This window comes from Staurois parvus, unplaced genomic scaffold (assembly GCF_062004578.1).
Source record: "Staurois parvus isolate SC_StPar_1 unplaced genomic scaffold, SC_StPar_1.0 ptg001432l, whole genome shotgun sequence".
NCBI lineage: Eukaryota > Metazoa > Chordata > Amphibia > Anura > Ranidae > Staurois > Staurois parvus.
Window position 1 is genome coordinate 11813087 of NW_028319228.1, and position 17251 is coordinate 11830337.

Genomic DNA, 17251 nt, shown 5'->3' on the forward strand with positions numbered 1-17251 from the left:
AACTTAGCCTAACGTACAAATGGACAGTGTCAGTCAGTAGGGCAGTGGAAGGTGTCAGTAGGGCAGAGGTGGTTGTCAGTCAGAGCAGTGGATGGGGTCAGTAGGGCAGCGGTTGTTGTCAGTCAATAGAGCAGTGGATGGAGTCAGTCAGCAGGGCAGTGGACGGTGTCAGTAGGGCAGAGGTTGGTGTCAGTCGTTAATGCAGTGGATGGTGTCAGTAGAGCAGTGGACAGTGTCAGTAGGGCAGAGGTTGGTGTCAATCGTTAATGCAGTGGATGGTGTCAGTAGAGCAGTGGACAGTGTCAGTAGGGCAGAGGTTGGTGTCAGTCGAGCAGTGGATGGTGTCAGTGGGTCAGTCAGTAGAGCAGTGGATGGTGTCGGTAGAGTAGTGGACAGTGTCTGTAGGGCAGAGGTTGGTGTCAGTCAGTAGAGCAGTGGATATCAGTCAACAGGGCAGTGGATGGTGTCAGTAGGGCAGTGGATGATGTTAGTAGAGCAGTGGATGGGGTCAGTCAGCAGGGCAGTGGACAGTGTCAGTAGGGCAGAGGTTGGTGTCAGTAGGGCAGTGGATGGTGTCAGTAGTTTGTACTTTTACATTTTTATTTATTAATATTTTCAACAATTTCTTTAGGAGCCCTGTTGAATGGGGAGCACTTGGGGGAAGGGGTAAGCAGCAGAAAAAAAGGCGGAGCAAGGGTGGAAGGGGCAGTGGAGGGCATTTACTAGAACTGATCCTCTGGATTTTCCTCCTGCAGCGGCTGTATTCTGGTGGGAGGGCAGGGAGGAGATGCTAGCTTTCAGCTGCTCCAGGAGGACAATAAAGGGGATCGTCAGAAGGCAGGTATCTGAACTCCCAGCAGTTGGCTGGGGATTTTTCTGCCCGCCCCCCTAAGCTACCCTGGTGCCCTAAATCAGCTGCCTAAGAAGCCGTATGCTGGGCGTAAACATGCGGCTGCTTAGGCAGCTGCTTTAGAGCACCAGGGTGGGGGGGGGGGAGCAGGAAAATCCTGATCCCCAGCCAATTGCTTAGAGTTCAGATTTTTAAAATACCTGTCCATGGGAGGGGGGGGGGGAGAAGGGGGGATAGAGGTCACTGCTATGAGGGAAAAGGGGGCAGAGGACATCGCAGGGGGGGAGGGGGCCAGAGGTCACTGCTATGGGGGAAGGGGGGGCAGAGGACACTACTGGGGGGGTGATATGAAGGGCGGTAGAGGAGTAGTGTCCCCGGTCCCTTCTTTCCCCAATAGCAGTGATCTCTGCCCCCCCCAGCAATGTCTTCTCCCCCCCCTTTCCCCCAGCCTCCTCCGCTGCTGCCATTGTAAGTGCACAGTTGAACACAGCATGGCTCAGGATGGAGGGCGGGAGGAGAAGCTGGCTGAATTAACTTTTCATATTAGCAAGCTGGTAATTGGTTGCTAGGTCAGTCCTAGAACCCAATCACCTGCGGGTTAATATGAAAAGTTAATTTGGCCAGCTTCTCCTCCCATCCTTCATCCTGAGCAGTCGACAGGTAGACCACGATTGACGGGTTGCCGACCCCTGGCCTATATGCTCGAACCTGACCTTTTATATATATATTTACATAGAGGTAGTTATGGCCCTGTACACAACCAAAAGGGGACGGGGGAAGTAGCATAGGTTTCTGTGCCATGCTGCAACCCCCCCTAGTGGCAAAGGCAGCAAAGACACATTAGCCTTGAATGGCTCAATACACACAACCAATCATTAAAGTGGTACCCCTCAATAAGATAAGTGAAGACTGAAATAAAGAACAACTCCAGTGCTTCAGCACCTACTCATTCGTATTAATTCTCAGGCAGAAAAATGTCTATTGGCTACTTAACTTAGACTGACAAGACATCTGCCTGTACTTTCAACACTATGTACTCTAGAAGTAGAGGTTTCTATACAGAATTAACACGTCCTATATAGAGTAACTAAGATATTTTACAAAATAATACAGCGACAAAGCATTGTGCAGATCAAGACACCACAGACTGCAGTGCTACAATATATAAATGTTTTATTGGGAATGATCAAAATGCATTACTTTTTCAGTAAACTTTGCTTTAGGTGTACATGGTGTATTGTATTCCTCAAAAAGATTCAGTAAAAATGCAAACAATTGTTAGCTCAAAGCTTGGTGTAAACATATCTGCAAACCTATTTGCAGATCTCTGATTTTAATCACAAATTCTCATACCCACTGATAACAGGTCCCTCATGGTAGGGGGCATGTGTTCTTCAGCTGTCCAAGGATGAAACATGGCCAGATGAATAAAAACTGGAAAAGTTGAGCTGCTGGATATGAGGACCATTTTACTGGAAAAAATGTGCTGTGAGAAAGTCCTGGATGTTTCTACAATTTATTGTTGTTGCTTGTGTTTTCATTTATTAGGCCATGAGGTTTTATTTCAGTGCAAATAATAAAGTGCTGTAACCCATAGGAACCAAATTGTTGTACATTGCACATCTGATTAAAAAAAGGACCCTTGTCTGGCACAAATAGCAAACAGTGTGAACCCCAAAAATGATATAAATCAAACCTTATCCGTTGTTATACTTTATGTGCAGATCAACACTTTCACATTTTGGAAGGAAAAAAAAAGAATAAAAAGAAGGCAAACCCATTAACTTTAAGTAGCATGGTAACACAATCACAAACTAAAGGTTTTAAATCATGCACCCTTCTCAACAAAATATATAGACTGTTTCCATGTATGTGGTACACGTGTTGCATAGTTAAATTACATTCTAGACAGCTCTTACAGGATCTACTCAATACACAAAGCCATACAACAGTGTTTTGTGTATTCTGTGCTCTTCTCTGTGGATGGGGTCCTTTGGAAGCCATACTCAGTCCTCATAATACAGCACTGTTCATAGAAGACGCTCACTCTCATAATTTAGCTTTATGCAGTTTCTTCATTTTGCTGAATCAACATCTTTTTTGTTGCAGCTCTCCTAAAATAATGGAAAACAATTTCAGCATATTTCTGGACAGTCTGGTCCTGCCGGATTAATGGCTATGCTGAAGTGGCTAGATTATGTATGAATATTTCAGTCAAGGGAAAACAAATCAGTGAATACGCATAATATGACTAGTCAAGACCACTTTGTGGCTGAGATCTCTAAAGTCTCCTTTATAATCATGATTGTGAGCTCTATCCGTTCCTGTATCACAATTGTGAGCTCTATCCGTTCCTGTATCACAATTGTGAGCTCTATCCGTTCCTGTATCACAATTGTGAGCTCTATCCGTTCCTGTATCACAATTGTGAGCTCTATCCGTTCCTGTATCACAATTGTGAGCTCTATCCGTTCCTGTATCACAATTGTGAGCTCTATCCGTTCCTGTATCACAATTGTGAGCTCTATCCGTCCTGTATCACAATTGTGAACTCTATCTGTTCCTGTGTCACAATTGTGAGCTCTATCTGTTCCTGTGTTACAATTGTGAGCTGTATCCGTCTTGTATTACAATTGTGAGCTGTATCTGTCTTGTATTACAATTGTGAGCTGTATCTGTCTTGTATTACAATTGTGAGCTGTATCTGTCCTGTATTACAATTGTGAGCTGTATCCGTCTTGTATTACAATTGTGAGCTGTATCTGTCTTGTATTACAATTGTGAGCTGTATCTGTCCTGTATTACAATTGTGAGCTCTATCCGTCTTGTATTACAATTGTGAGCTGTATCTGTCCTGTATTACAATTGCGAGCTCTAGCTATGATCTATAGATGATCCTGCATTACAGCAGTGACATGCTAGGTGTTCCTGTATTACAGTTATAAATGGAAGGGCCGCTGCTGCCTTGTTCTGAAGGTACAGGCTCTTTTTCTCAGTATTTGGCAAGTCTCTGATGGGAAGAAGTACTGTATGTATACACACGCTGCAGTAGGGCAGTTATTCAGCAGGTGGTGGATTTAGGATCTGGATAGAGGCTCCACAGTCTTTAGTGGCACTGGCACATTTCTATTTTGAAAAGTTCCCTCTAAGCTATGGAAAGGCAGTGCATCCTTTGGACATGAAGAAAATGTCATGACACAACTGCAATACTTTACCCATGTCTTCTTCCAGACCTCCATGATGTTGTTGTGATCATTAACAGCACTCTTCCAGCTTGCAAGTTCATTTGACCAGCCAGGGTTTAATGAGCCTGTAAAACAGAAGACAAAGATCTGCTTAGCCAAACCTTTCATGTTTCATCTGCCAGCCCACTAGTTGCAGTATTAGGCCGTTATTTCAAATAAAAAAAAAATATGCCCTGGCCACCACCAATCCTACTAAGTAGTATCTGATGCCTGATGTTCAGTACTACAGTAACCACTAGGTGGCATCACCTAATAAGGGAGCCAGTCCTACTGATGAAGATCGATTGTCAAGACTTCTGCTACCAGGCAGAACTGTTCAATTAAAGCAGTATTAAACCCAAAATCAAAAATAATACATTCAGCTTACCAATCATTAGATGCAGTGGCTGCATTATTTTTCTTTTAGGCTTTTTTCACCTGGTGATCTAGCCAGTAACACACCTCCTGTGTTAGAGTGCCCCCACTCTGGATGAAGGGGCACAGGGACACCTTTGGGCAGCAGCATTATTAATCTTGGGAGGGGGGAGGAGTATTAGACCTCATGCACACGGAGAAGCTCCAAAAACATCTTTTGAGCTACAGGAGTTTTCAGAATCAAAAACGCAGTAAAAAGCTAAAATGTTTGCATGTGCATTCCCACATCTGGCATTAATGCATTCTATTGGACAGAATTCTGGCCTTTAGAATGCATTAACATGTGCATGTACACGTTTTTTCACTTTTGGAGCGTGTTTTAGCCTCTCCTGAACACACTAGTGATTCGTGGTGCACCAAAATAAAAATTTGGGTGCCGAAACTGAAACCAAAAATTCAAAATGCACTTGGCCGAAAACCGAAACTGAAATGCGCAGTTTTTAAAAATGAATATATATTTTTGGGAAAAAAATACACTTTGAAAAAAAAAAACAAAATATACCCCAATTGTTTTGTAAAATATGTAAGTGGATGTTACCGCGAGTAAATAGATACCCAACATGTCACGCTTTAAAATTGCACACGCTCGTGGAATGGCGTGAAACTGTTGTACTTAAAAATCTCTATGGGTGATCCTTTAAAATGTCTACAGGTTAGTAGTGTAACGTTATAGACGAGGTCTAGTGCGAGAATTATTTATAAAGTTTGAACACCATTAACATATGTGGGCATGGCCTACGTATGCATTCACCACTACGTGTGAGCACAGGAGGACAGGAACACTTTACAAATTTTTTAAAAGGAACAGTGCAAAAATAAAAAAAATATTAAATACATTTTTAAAAAAAAGTTTAATCACTTTTATTCTTATCACAAGAAATGCATACATTCCTTGTGATAGAAATAATTAGTGACAGGTCCTCTTCATGGACAGATATGGAGTCATAAGACCTCACATCTCTCCTCTGCACTGCTTTTTTTTTTTATCTAATGCTTTACCTTGATCTAGTGCTTAAAAAAAAAAAACAAAAAACAAATGTCAGGAACCGGACGTTACATCGCTCCGGTCCTCCAAGGGCATAGAGATGTGTGGCGGCCATCTTTCCTTCTCTCACCTCTATGCCTAGCGCTGGGATCAATGGTTTCTTAGGTAAGACTGAACTACCAAGCGGAGGGCAGGCGGCTTTGAGGGGGCGGGGTTTTTTCGGCACCTGTATCGGTGCTTTTCTAATATCGGCCGACAGCCGAAAGGGGTGTTTTCGGCCGAAACGTTTTGGCCACCGGAATTTCGGTGCATCCCTACAAGTGATGATGGGGGGGGGGGGGGGGGGTCTGCCTGTAAACTTCCCTGCCACTACACTCCTGAAAATGCCTGTAGTATGCATGGGCACATACAGTCAGGTCCATAAATATTGGGACATCAACACAATTCTAACATTTTTGGCTCTATACACCACCACAATGGATTTGAAATGAAACAAACACGGTGTGCTTTAACTGCAGACTGTCAGCTTTAATTTGAGGGTATTTACATCCAAATCAGGTCAACGGTGTAGGAATTACAACAGTTTGCATATGTGCCTCCCACTTGTGAAGGGACCAAAAGTAATGGGACAGAATAATAATCATAAAGCTTGTTGGCTGTAGAGAAAAAACACCAGAAGCCAAAAACAACAGCTGTAAAAATGCCCAGTGTGCATGAAGCCTGACAGTGGGGACTCCTCTGCTGTCAGAATACATGGATTAGCGGCTACAGTGCTGATTGAAGACGTTTTCATTAGATCAACTTCTCACAAACAGGAACGGTCATAGATGGATTGAAATTCGGCCAATCCCTGTTGAATCAAAATTTCGACCCACCTATGGCCAGCTATTAACCACTTCTGCGCCACCCTATAGCAGAAATACTGCTACAGGGTGTCACAGGTGTGCAAAATCACATATATATACACATGATTTTGCAGTTCTGGGGTAGGGGACACGCACGCGCCCTACCCGTGCTGCCATTTGCGGCCTCGGCTGTCAATCACTGGGTCCTGGCCGGTGATTCCCCGCCAGCACCCGGTAATCTCCGAGGATTTCTGGCGGTGAAGAGACCTGTATGTAAACAATACAGATCTCTTCCGTCAGCTCCTGCACACTGCTTTGTATGGCTCTGCATACAGAGAAACACACACACAGCCCACATAGTAAAACAGCACACAGTTAACCCTTTGATCACCCCACATGTTAACCCGTTCCTGCCCGGTGCCATTAGTACAGTGTCAGTGCTTTTTATTAGCACTGATCACTGTATTGGTGTCACTGGGGATGTCAGTGGCACCAAGTCAGTTCCCCCCCAGTGTCAGAATGCCTGCCACAGTCCCGCTATAAGTCGCTGATCGGTGCCATTACTAGGAAAAAATAATAATTCCAGTATATATACCAATTGTAAACGCGATAACTTTCACGTAAACCAATTAATTTACATGTATTGGGATTTTTTTTAGCAAAGACGTAGCAGAATACATTTTGGCCTAAATTTATGATGAAATTAGATTTTTATATTTCTTTACTGGATATGTTTAATAACAAAAAGTCAAAAATATAGTTTTTTTCCCCCAAAACTGTCGTTTAATTTTTTTGTTTATAGCGCAAAAAAATAAAAACCACACAGGTGACCAAATACCACCGAAGGAAAGCTCTATTTGTGGGGAAAAAAGTACGTACATTTCATTTGGGTGCAGCGTTGCATGACCGTGCAATTGTCAGTTACAGTAACGCAGTGCTGTATCACAAAAAATGGCCTGGTCAGGAAGGGGGGTAAATCCTCTGGAGGGCAAGTGGTTAATATACCTAAAAAACAACTGTACCTAAAATTCCCCAATTGGGACACAGACAGAGAGGAAAGGAAAAAAAAGGGTTTTTAACCATCCACAACTCTATCCAAAAAAGTTTGGGTTTTTAGAAAAAGTCTTTTTTCTTGAGTAATTTAGTTAGCAGATCAGGTGGTTTGATTGATATATAGAGATATTTAGAATTGGGAGGGACAGGCAGATATTTCATTTGCTATAAACCGTTGCACACTTATTCATCACCACCACCACTGCTGTTACTAGTCTGAGTAATGCAGGTATGACACATTTAAGTACATAGGAGAGATGTAGTTAACTCCTAGCTATTAATTTTGGTGTGGCTTGACTAATTACATTATTGAGTGGTTATGTTACAGTATAGCCCAAGGCAGAAAGTGATGAAGCAAAATTGCTGACAGAAGCAGAAAGGCTAAACCGAAGTAAAATTCCAAGTAAAATCATGCTAACTCCAGTGTTTCTAGTAAAGTGATATGACTATTTGACCATCTCTTGCAATCCTGTCACCAGTAGTATGCATGCTCGGTGGTCTTTTTACCATGCTAAATAAAATCAAAACTTTTATACGTTTTTGTCCGTTTATATTTTTGCTGTTCTGTTCCATGAAGGAGTTTTACCTTCACTTCCTGTTCAGGTGGCAGCAGATGTGAGAGAAGTCTATACATAATGAGGGGAATTCTCCTCTTGAACAGTTATGCTCATTGGAAGATTTAAGTAGTATAGGTATCCGAAGACAAGTAGCAGGTCAGCAAAAAAGAGGGTCTTTTATTTGGACATAGCAGATAACGATTTGGTGTCACTGAGGCCTGCTGTAAGATGGCAGATATGTGACAAGTAAAAGAGCCTCTTTTTCCCGACTTGCTATTAGTGAGCTGGCATCTATAAAACTTGAAATCTACAGTACCTCCATTGCAGTGTACTCGTTACACCTACAGTAAGACCTCCGTTGTTTAGGATGAACGTGTTCTCCCATTGGAAGATTTTCCTTCACCTCTTGTTCTGGTGACAACTGTAAAATTTTGGATTTCCCATTTCTTTTTTCGCCCTTTGATAGGAGTTCTTAGCCTTTTATACTCTATTCAAAACTAAAAAGACTAAAGCTGGCCATACATGGATCAAAATTCAGGGACCGGACACATTTCAGTCTATGTACGGGAAAGGAGGTTGCACTACTCATCGACTTCTGTACATCCAACCTGTTGGATTTTCCCTAATCAATCAGTGCCATCAGTTATAGCTGGCAGCACTCATCACTGTATTCTGACAGTAAAAAAGTCTCTTTGCTGTCAGAAGACAATAACTCAGTGGGGTGGTTTCCTCCATCCAGGGGCGGACTGACCATTTGGAAACTCGGGTGCTGCCCGAGGGCCCGGGGTCAGTAGGGGGCCCCATGAGATGGCCCTGGTACCTTTTTCATAGGCTTTTTTGAGTTTGGGCAAGGACACAGGGGCCCCATGATCCCCTATTGCCCGGGGGCCCCATGAGTTGTCAGTCCGCCCCTGCCTCCATCCACATGGAGTGTGTAGATGAGGGAATCAAGTTTTTTCCATTCAGCCCGTTGGTTGAACGGCGAAAAAAAAAAAAAATCACTCCTCTATGTGCTGCTTTGATAAGTTTCTGTACATTGTGATAGGTCATTTATGCAGACACAAGCTACTCATAGGTCCACTTTAAAAAAATATATAAAAAACAAAGATTTTATATAAATATTATAAAAAAAATTAAAACATATTACAACTTATTTCATTTGAGCAGAGGTGTCTACAGTTCTGTATATGGTGATAGGTAGTACAGTGCTTATACATGGCTGCATAACAAGTGTAAATACACTATTAAAAATATTATTAATATATAGGATTTATATGGCGCCAACAGTATGCGCAGCGCTTTACAAAATGAAGGGAGACAATACAGTTACAATACAATTACAAGAGGAAACAGAGAGCCCTGCTCATTAGAGCTAAAAATATAGATGTAATATATTGCAGTATACCAATCCTCAGATGTGGTGGCTGCATTTGTTTTCTTTTTTTAAGGCTTTTTTCCCCTATATTACACCAGGTGATCTATCGGGTAACACACTTCCGGTCTTAGTGTGACTACATTCTGGATGAAGCAGTACATCTGACACCTTAGGACAGCAGCATTGTCAGTCTGGGGTTAGGGTAGTGTTAGATTAGTAGGTTTAGATGGACTTGACTAACAAATTGAAGCTGACCTCCAGCAAACATCTTTTAAGCAGTTACAGGAAGATTTTTTCCCTTTTGAGATAAAGGTTTTAAATAAAGGAATAAAAGCTGCTCATTGTGAGCACCTGTGTCAGTATAAGGCCTCTTGCACACTGAAGCTTGAAAAAGCGCAGTACAGCGGTTTTTGTTTTTTTTTAATGAAGTAAAACGTAGGCCATTATTTACAATGCGCCTTTGCACACAGGTGCATAAATAAGCACCGTGTATTCCTCAGTTAAAAAAAAAAAAAAGGAAAATCTGCATTTTTGGTCAGTAATTTATGCCAACCTGCACGATAATACAGGCAAATGCACGCTAACACATGCAAATGTGCATAAATACACACATATGAGCAGGGATATTGATGAATTTTCCCTAAGAATATAGTGTACGTGCAAATGTGTGAACGAGCATATGCACGCAAATAGGCGCAACTATGCGCAAAACAAGTGCCTGAAATTACACTAAACAAAGCAGATGCTCAAACAACAGTACCGTGTGCAAGAGGCCTTAAAGTGATACTAAACCCAGGTTCCTGCATTCACTATATCTGGTCTCCCACAGTACACACAACATGGAAATGCAATTATTTTAGTAAATATAAACTGCTAAATACTTTTTCTCATCAGCAGTTAGAGCAGTCTTGTGACTTCTATCAGTGTCCGACAGAGCACGTTAACGCTTGTAATTTTCATTTTGCGCTAGGTACAGGGGTCTCCAAACTATGGCCCTCCAGGTGTTGAGGAACTGCAAGTCCCATGAGGCATTGCAAGACTCTGACAGCCACAGGCAAGACTCCCAGAGGCAGAGGCATGATGGAAGTTGTAGTACTTCAACAGCTGGAGGGCCATAATTTGTAGACCCCTGCTCTAGGAGGATACAGAACACCTGACCTCTGTCTGGACAGTGCCGATTGGCCCTGTGCTGATCACATGCACTCTCCCAAGAGCAAAAAAAAAAGCAAAAAAAAAAAAACCTCTCTAGCAATACACACCAAACTGAGCATGTGCAGAGTGACTCCACAGGATATGTCTTATCAGGAGATAAGAGAGGGACACTGGAAGAAGGGGAGGATCAGAGAAGTCAGGATCAAACATCCTTTTTACACAATGCAGAGGATTAACCCCTTAGGTTCCACAGTGAGTATAACAAGCATTCTTTACTGCATATACAGACTGATTTTACTGTTGGGAGTTTAGTAACACTTTAACTTGCTTTTCTCAACTCTAATTGCTACTTTGTATAGACAGCATGGCTTTTAAAGGAAGTTGAAAAAACAGACTTACTGGCTGAAAATAAAGGAAGAAAAGAAAACTTTTTTTAGAAATAATTTTAGCCAATTTACTGTAATGCTATGAATAGCCTGCGTTGGGAACAGACCTGAATTGCAGTGTATCAAACGGCACACACAAAGTTGAATTACCCACACAAGGAATACACAATGCTACCTCTCTTCCAGTAGGGATTTTAACATCTTACTCATCAGCTTTTTAAGGCAACAAAAAAACCCAACAAAAGACAAGTAGACCGTTGTGGACTTTCTTATTAAAAAGCCTAGAATCATCTGCAAATTGTATCATAGACACACCCTGTAATATTTATTTGTAAAATTAATATTTTCTACTAATAAACACATTATAATGCATCAATTAAACTGGTAAGATAAAGACACAATTGTCCAAAGCGTATACTTTCTGTTGTTATGATGGCCAGTGTCATTCAGATACATAGATTTGGGTAATTACCTGTAACTCTAATGAACACTTTTGAAGACTTTAGTCCGGCTGTTGATTGAATGGTACAGCGATACTCTGCATCCTTAATGGCAACGTCTCTCACCCAGCTAAGTATGTGCACGTTCCCATCAGGTAGCGGAAGCAATGCCTCCTTCGCACAACTCTCCATTTTCACATCCTCTTTCTCCCATGTAAAATGTATGTCTTTTGGACCTGAAGGGAACTACAGCTGTATTATGAGCAAGAGAAAAAAGCATGCACAAACAGATAGTCAACTTGAAAATTCAAACTTTCCTGAAGAAAGCAAAGAGTCAAAAAGCTGCAGGAGCATCACTGTCACTAATGGAGCATTATGAGGGGAGCCCAGCTCATCAATTACTCATTTGATAACTGGCAGACATTTCCCCCTCCATTGTTTGGAAGAAAATGTCTACCAGTTTACTAGTAGGTATAGGATCATATCAACAGTGATCACTTACAGTATGTTCATTTTGGATACCAAATTCATTTGTATTTCTGCGATGGGTGGCAGCATAAAATGGAATCGCCCTCTGACTTATTTAATCTTAAGACTCCAGTACTAGGTCTGCCCTTAGCCATTACAAAGGCTGTTGCATTCTCTGTATTGTAAGAAAGAAAGATCCTTTGGCAACACATTGATCATAGCAGATTGAAAGATTTGGAACTATAATCCATATAATTTAATATTATATATATTTATTTATTTCAGGTACTTGTATAGCGGCATCAATTTACGCAGCGCTTTACATATATATTGTACATTCACAACAGTCCCTAACCCTCAAGGGGTGTACAATCTAAGGTCCCTAACTCACATTCATATACAAGGGCCAATTTAGACAGGATCCAATTAACCTACCAGCATGTCTTTGGAGTGTAGGAGGAAACCAGAGTACCCAGAGGAAACCCACGAAGGCACAGGGAGAACATGCAAACTGCAGGCAGGAGGTGCCATGGCTGGGATTCGAACCAACGGCCCTAGTACTGCCAGGCGGAAGTGCTAACCATTTAACCACTGTGCTGCCCATATATATACACACAGTGGGGATCGAAATTTTGGGCACCCCAACTAAAAATTTGTATTAATGTGCATAAAGAAGCCAAGGAAAGATGGAAAAATCTCCAAAAGGCATCAAATTACAGATTAGACATTCTTATAATATGTCAACAAAAGTTAGATTTTATTTCCATCATTTACACTTTCAAAATAACAGAAAACAAAAAAATGGCGTCTGCAAAAGTTTGGGCACCCTGCAGAATTTATAGCATGCACTGCCCCCTTTGCAAAGCTGAGACCTGCCAGTGTCATGGATTGTTCTCAATCATCGTCTGGGAAGACCAGGTTATGTCAATCTCAAAGGTTTTAAATGCCCAGACTCATCTGACCTTGCCCCAACAATCAGCACCATGGGTTCTTCTAAGCAGTTGTCTAGAAAACTGAAACTGAAAATAGTTGACGCTCACAAAGCTGGAGAAGGCTATAAGAAGATAGCAAAGCGTTTTCAGATGTCAATATCCTCTGTTCGGAATGTAATTAAGAAATGGCAGTCATCAGCAACAGTGAAAGTTAAAGCAAGATCTGGAAGACCAAGAAAAATATCAGACAGAACAGCTCGCAGGATTGTGAGAAAAACAATTCAAAACCCACGTTTGACTGCACGATCCCTCCAGAAAGATCTGGCAGACACTGGAGTTGTGGTACACTATTCCACTATAAAGAGATACTTGTACAAATATGGTCTTCATGGAAGAGTCATCAGAAGAAATCCTCTTCTACGTCCTCACCACAATAATTATCGTTTGAACTTTGCAAATTAACATATAGACAAGCCTGATGCATTTTGGAAACAAGTTCTGTGGAACGATGAGGTTAAAATTGAACTTTTTGGCCGGAATGAGCAAAGGTACGTTTGGAGAAGAAGGGGCACAGAATTTAATGAAAAGAACCTCTGTCCAACTGTTAAGCATGGGGTTGGATCAATCATGCTTTGGGGTTGTGTTGCAGCCAGTGGCACAGGGAACATCTCACGAGTAGAAGGAAAAATGGATTCAATAAAATTTCAGCAAATGTTGGATGGTAACTTGATGCCATCTGTGAAAAAGCTGAAGTTAAAGAGAGGATGGCTTCTACAAATGGATAATGATCCTAAACACACCTCGAAATCCACGGGGGATTACATCAAGAGGCGTAAACTGAAGGTTTTGCCATGGCCTTCACAATCTCCTGACCTCAACATAATTGAAAATCTATGGATAGACCTTAGAAGAGCAGTGCGTGACAGACAGCCCAGAAATCTCAAAGAACTGGAAGACTTTTGTAAGGAAGAATGGGCAAAGATACCTCACACAAGAATTGAAAGACTCTTGGCTGGTTACAAAAAGCGTTTACAAGCTGTGATACTTGCCAAAGGGGGCAGTACAAGATATTAACTCTGCAGGGTGCCCAAACTTTTGCAGACGCCATTTTTTTGTTTTCTGTTATTTTGAAAGTGTAAATGATGGAAATAAAATCTAACTTTTGTTAACATATTATAAGAATGTCTAATCTGTAATTTGATGCCTTTTGGAGATTTTTCCATCTTTCCTTGGCTTCTTTATGCACATTAATACAAATTTTTAGCTGGGGTGCCCAAACTTTCGATCCCCACTGTATATATATATATATATATATATATGGGAAAGTGATGACTATTATATAAATGTTACATTGTGTGTTTATGTCTTTATTGCATCTGTACATGGGGCAACGCTCTAGTTTGTTACATATGGCTCTGCTTGGCTGAATTTGGGTGGTCATAAAGAACCCCATAGGTACAAGCAATGATCCTAGTTTCTAGGATAGCTTGTGATAAGTAGTGACCTTCCTGGAGATACATGCCATTTATAATTGTACCAGGGAGACTACTTCTTCAAAAATCTGCCTACAAATGGGCATTGTCCATTACTCTTCTATGTAGAGAGGAACAAGGCACATGCGCATGCTGCTGTAACTGTGTGACGAGAAGATGAAACTTGAGAAAACATATTGGAAGATAGGCAGATATCTACAGTACGTGCTGGTTGTTCATAGGGAGATATCCCTATGAGGTGCCCAGAAGACTTCAGAAGGACATAGCACATGCATGCACTTGACTACTTGGTGCATTACTACAACAATGCGGTTTCTGGGGAGAGGGCTGGAGGGGAAAGGTGCTGGCAAACAATGGTGGGCAGCACAGTGGCTAAATGGTTAGCACTTCCGCCTGGCAGTACTAGGGTCATTGGTTTGAATCCCAACCATGGCATCATCTGCCTGGAATTTGCATGTTCTCCCTGTGCCTGGGTGGGTTTCCTCCCACACTCCAAAGACATGCTGGTAGGTTAATTGGATCCTGTCTAAATTGTCCCTAGTATGTGTATGTATGAATCTGAGTTAGGGACCTTAGATTGTGCACCCCTTGAGGGTTAGGGACTGATGTGAATGTACAATATATATGTAAAGCGCTGCGTAAATTGACAGCGCTATACAAGTACCTGTAATACATGATGGACATGGTAAGCACAGGCAGGAATAATAACTTTTGAGACAGGCTTTGTTGCCTGGCTGACTGATGGTTCCCCCAAGTGCCACTAGCTTAATAGATCCGCATGGACTAACTTTTTCATATCTATGGATAGCTTTATTGTTCCTTGCTGTCAACAAGTGTATTGAATAATTCTGAATGATCAGGAACAATGCACTTTCTATTTTGCTGCAGTTGCTAGCCAACAGATGAAAAAAAACAGCTTCCATAAAGAATTTTAGCTAGTTTAGTAGAATTAAACGTCTTCTGGAAATACTAACTTGACCAACAAAATACCAACCTGTGTACAGAACCTGAGCTACCTGTATTCAAATTTTCAAAAGATGTATAGATCTATTGTTTTAAATTAACATAAATTTAAAGTAAACTAAAGTCAAAACTTTTTTTTATTTTTTTTTGGAGTAAGGGAGGGTTTTAACACCAGCCAGTTTTCACTTTCTGTCCCATAACTACAACAGGAAGTGAGAGGAAATCCCTCCAAAGTGAGGGAAATCCATGGATATCAGCAGGGTCAACAGAACTAGTGAGCCCACTGGAAGATTTCCATTCTATTTCTGTTATGGTGACAACTCTTTTTTATGTTCCTTGATAGTGGCCACTAAGACAAATACAGAAGGTGAATATCTCTTTTGGGGACATAGACAGCAAAACAAGCATGCAGGGATGTGAATCCCGCTTCACTCTATTCAAAACTAAAGTTTTTCCTTTAGTTATTCCTTAAGATTGAGGACTATTAAGTTTTGGACCAATGGCTTTGCTGTTTTTAGCAGTGTGGCCTCAAAGCCATAGTAAAAAAAACATGTCCATAGTTCCCTTCCATTGCACAGAGCAGCCCTGAACCTCCTCTTCTCGGGTCCCCCACCGGTTCTCCTGGCTTCTCCTCTCTGTCCGATGCCCACATGGGAAGCCGCTTCCCATGAGGGCACTTGTGGGTGCTCACCCCCAAGCACAGCTGCTGCGTCCATTGACAGCGGGACTTGATCTCACCCCCAGCTCCCTTGTCACTGGCTTTGATTGATAGCAGGGAGAGCCAATGGCTCCTGGTGCCCCAGCCAGTGAAACCTGGAAGTGCAAGGTAAAAAAGATTTAAGATTTGTACAGTTCAATGTGAGAATTGCCATAACGTCCTTTACTCTTGTTACACAGATCTCCTTTAACAAGACTTTACCTATGTGGGGCAATTTAAAAGGTCATGGGACACAGCTGATGACCTTTTCTTTTGCCCTTTGCTTAAAAAAAAGCCCTTCAGAGCTAGCTCTCCATGTTATAGTGCTGTCCACTGCAGGTTGCACATACAAAAGCAAGCTAATGCTGTAGTCATGGAAGACAATGTAATGCTCCTGACTGTTTCCATTCAGTGATTAAGTATAGCTCAAGGCAACCTATTTACCTGTACAAAGTAATCTGGACAAGCCAGACTGTTGACAGATTTAGCATGAGACTGAAAAGTTCTGTGCATGTGTACAATGCATTTTAGCGACATGACACCTTGAGAAAATCTCTGTTTGCTCAAAGCACACAACTCCCTTGAAGACATTTTCAACAGCAAGTGAAAGAATGGCACTTCTGTAACATAAATACATTACTTACATGTGACGCTCCATTTTTGGATGCTTAAGATTAAAGAATGGGGAAAAGATCAGTTTAACAAGTTATGCAGTCTTAAATGTAGGGTTGGAACTGTCAATGGAACTACATGAAGCAATGTACATTTTATTTTTTTGTTTTTAGATGTCTTGGCCATGCAGCATGTTCTACGTCAACAGATTTTAAACGATAAGTATGTTGTTTGTTTTTTTTAAATCATACTTACATAGGTGGATACAGCATCGATCCGATGCTGCATCTGTCCCCCTCCGGCTCTAAGGATGAGAACTGAGCAATCAGACACTGTTAATCACTCAGGTCTCCCTGCTGTTTTGAGAGCAGTGACTGTCAATCAGGTGGAAACAGGTGATTAATATACAGATTCCCAGTTCTTTATGCACAAGAATACTCTGAAGTGGGACAGGGATTGGGAACACCACACCACTAGTGCAAGAAGGAAGCTTAAGAAAAAGGAGGCTATCCTGGAAACGCTTTGGCTAGCAACACAATAACATTTGGGAGTGGATGCTGCTGCCTTCTCTGACAGGTCACTGCTGCCATTCACAAGGTTAGAACGACTTTCCGCTTGCAAACATCCAGAAACTGCCCCTAGGCTCCATTCACACCAGGATTTCTCAATTCTGCCCGCGATTTGAAAATGCACTGTAAAAGTGAAAACACGTAATCGCGTTTTCAGGTGCCATTGATTTCAAGGGCACATGAAAACACAGGGCGTTTTTGCCTCAATCGCAGCG

The 17251-nt window shown here is 41.7% G+C and overlaps 1 protein-coding gene across 2 annotated transcripts in view; it reads right to left on the minus strand.

Moving 5' to 3' along the window:
* Nucleotides 1-2006: 2006 nt before the first annotated feature.
* Nucleotides 2007-17251, minus strand: part of LOC149436061 (semaphorin-4D-like) — a 78661-nt gene continuing 63416 nt past the window's right edge. The window contains exons 16-19 of one of the 2 annotated variants that reach the window (XM_089662171.1): nt 16500-16522; nt 11335-11548; nt 4066-4160; nt 2007-2964 (exon numbers count right to left, since the gene is read on the minus strand). In XM_089662171.1, the coding sequence (XP_089518297.1) occupies nt 2926-2964; nt 4066-4160; nt 11335-11548; nt 16500-16522 (371 nt within the window). In that variant the 3' untranslated portion in view covers nt 2007-2925. The remainder of the gene's footprint in view (nt 2965-4065; nt 4161-11334; nt 11549-16499; nt 16523-17251) is intronic. The other variant, XM_089662172.1, reaches the window with a different exon arrangement.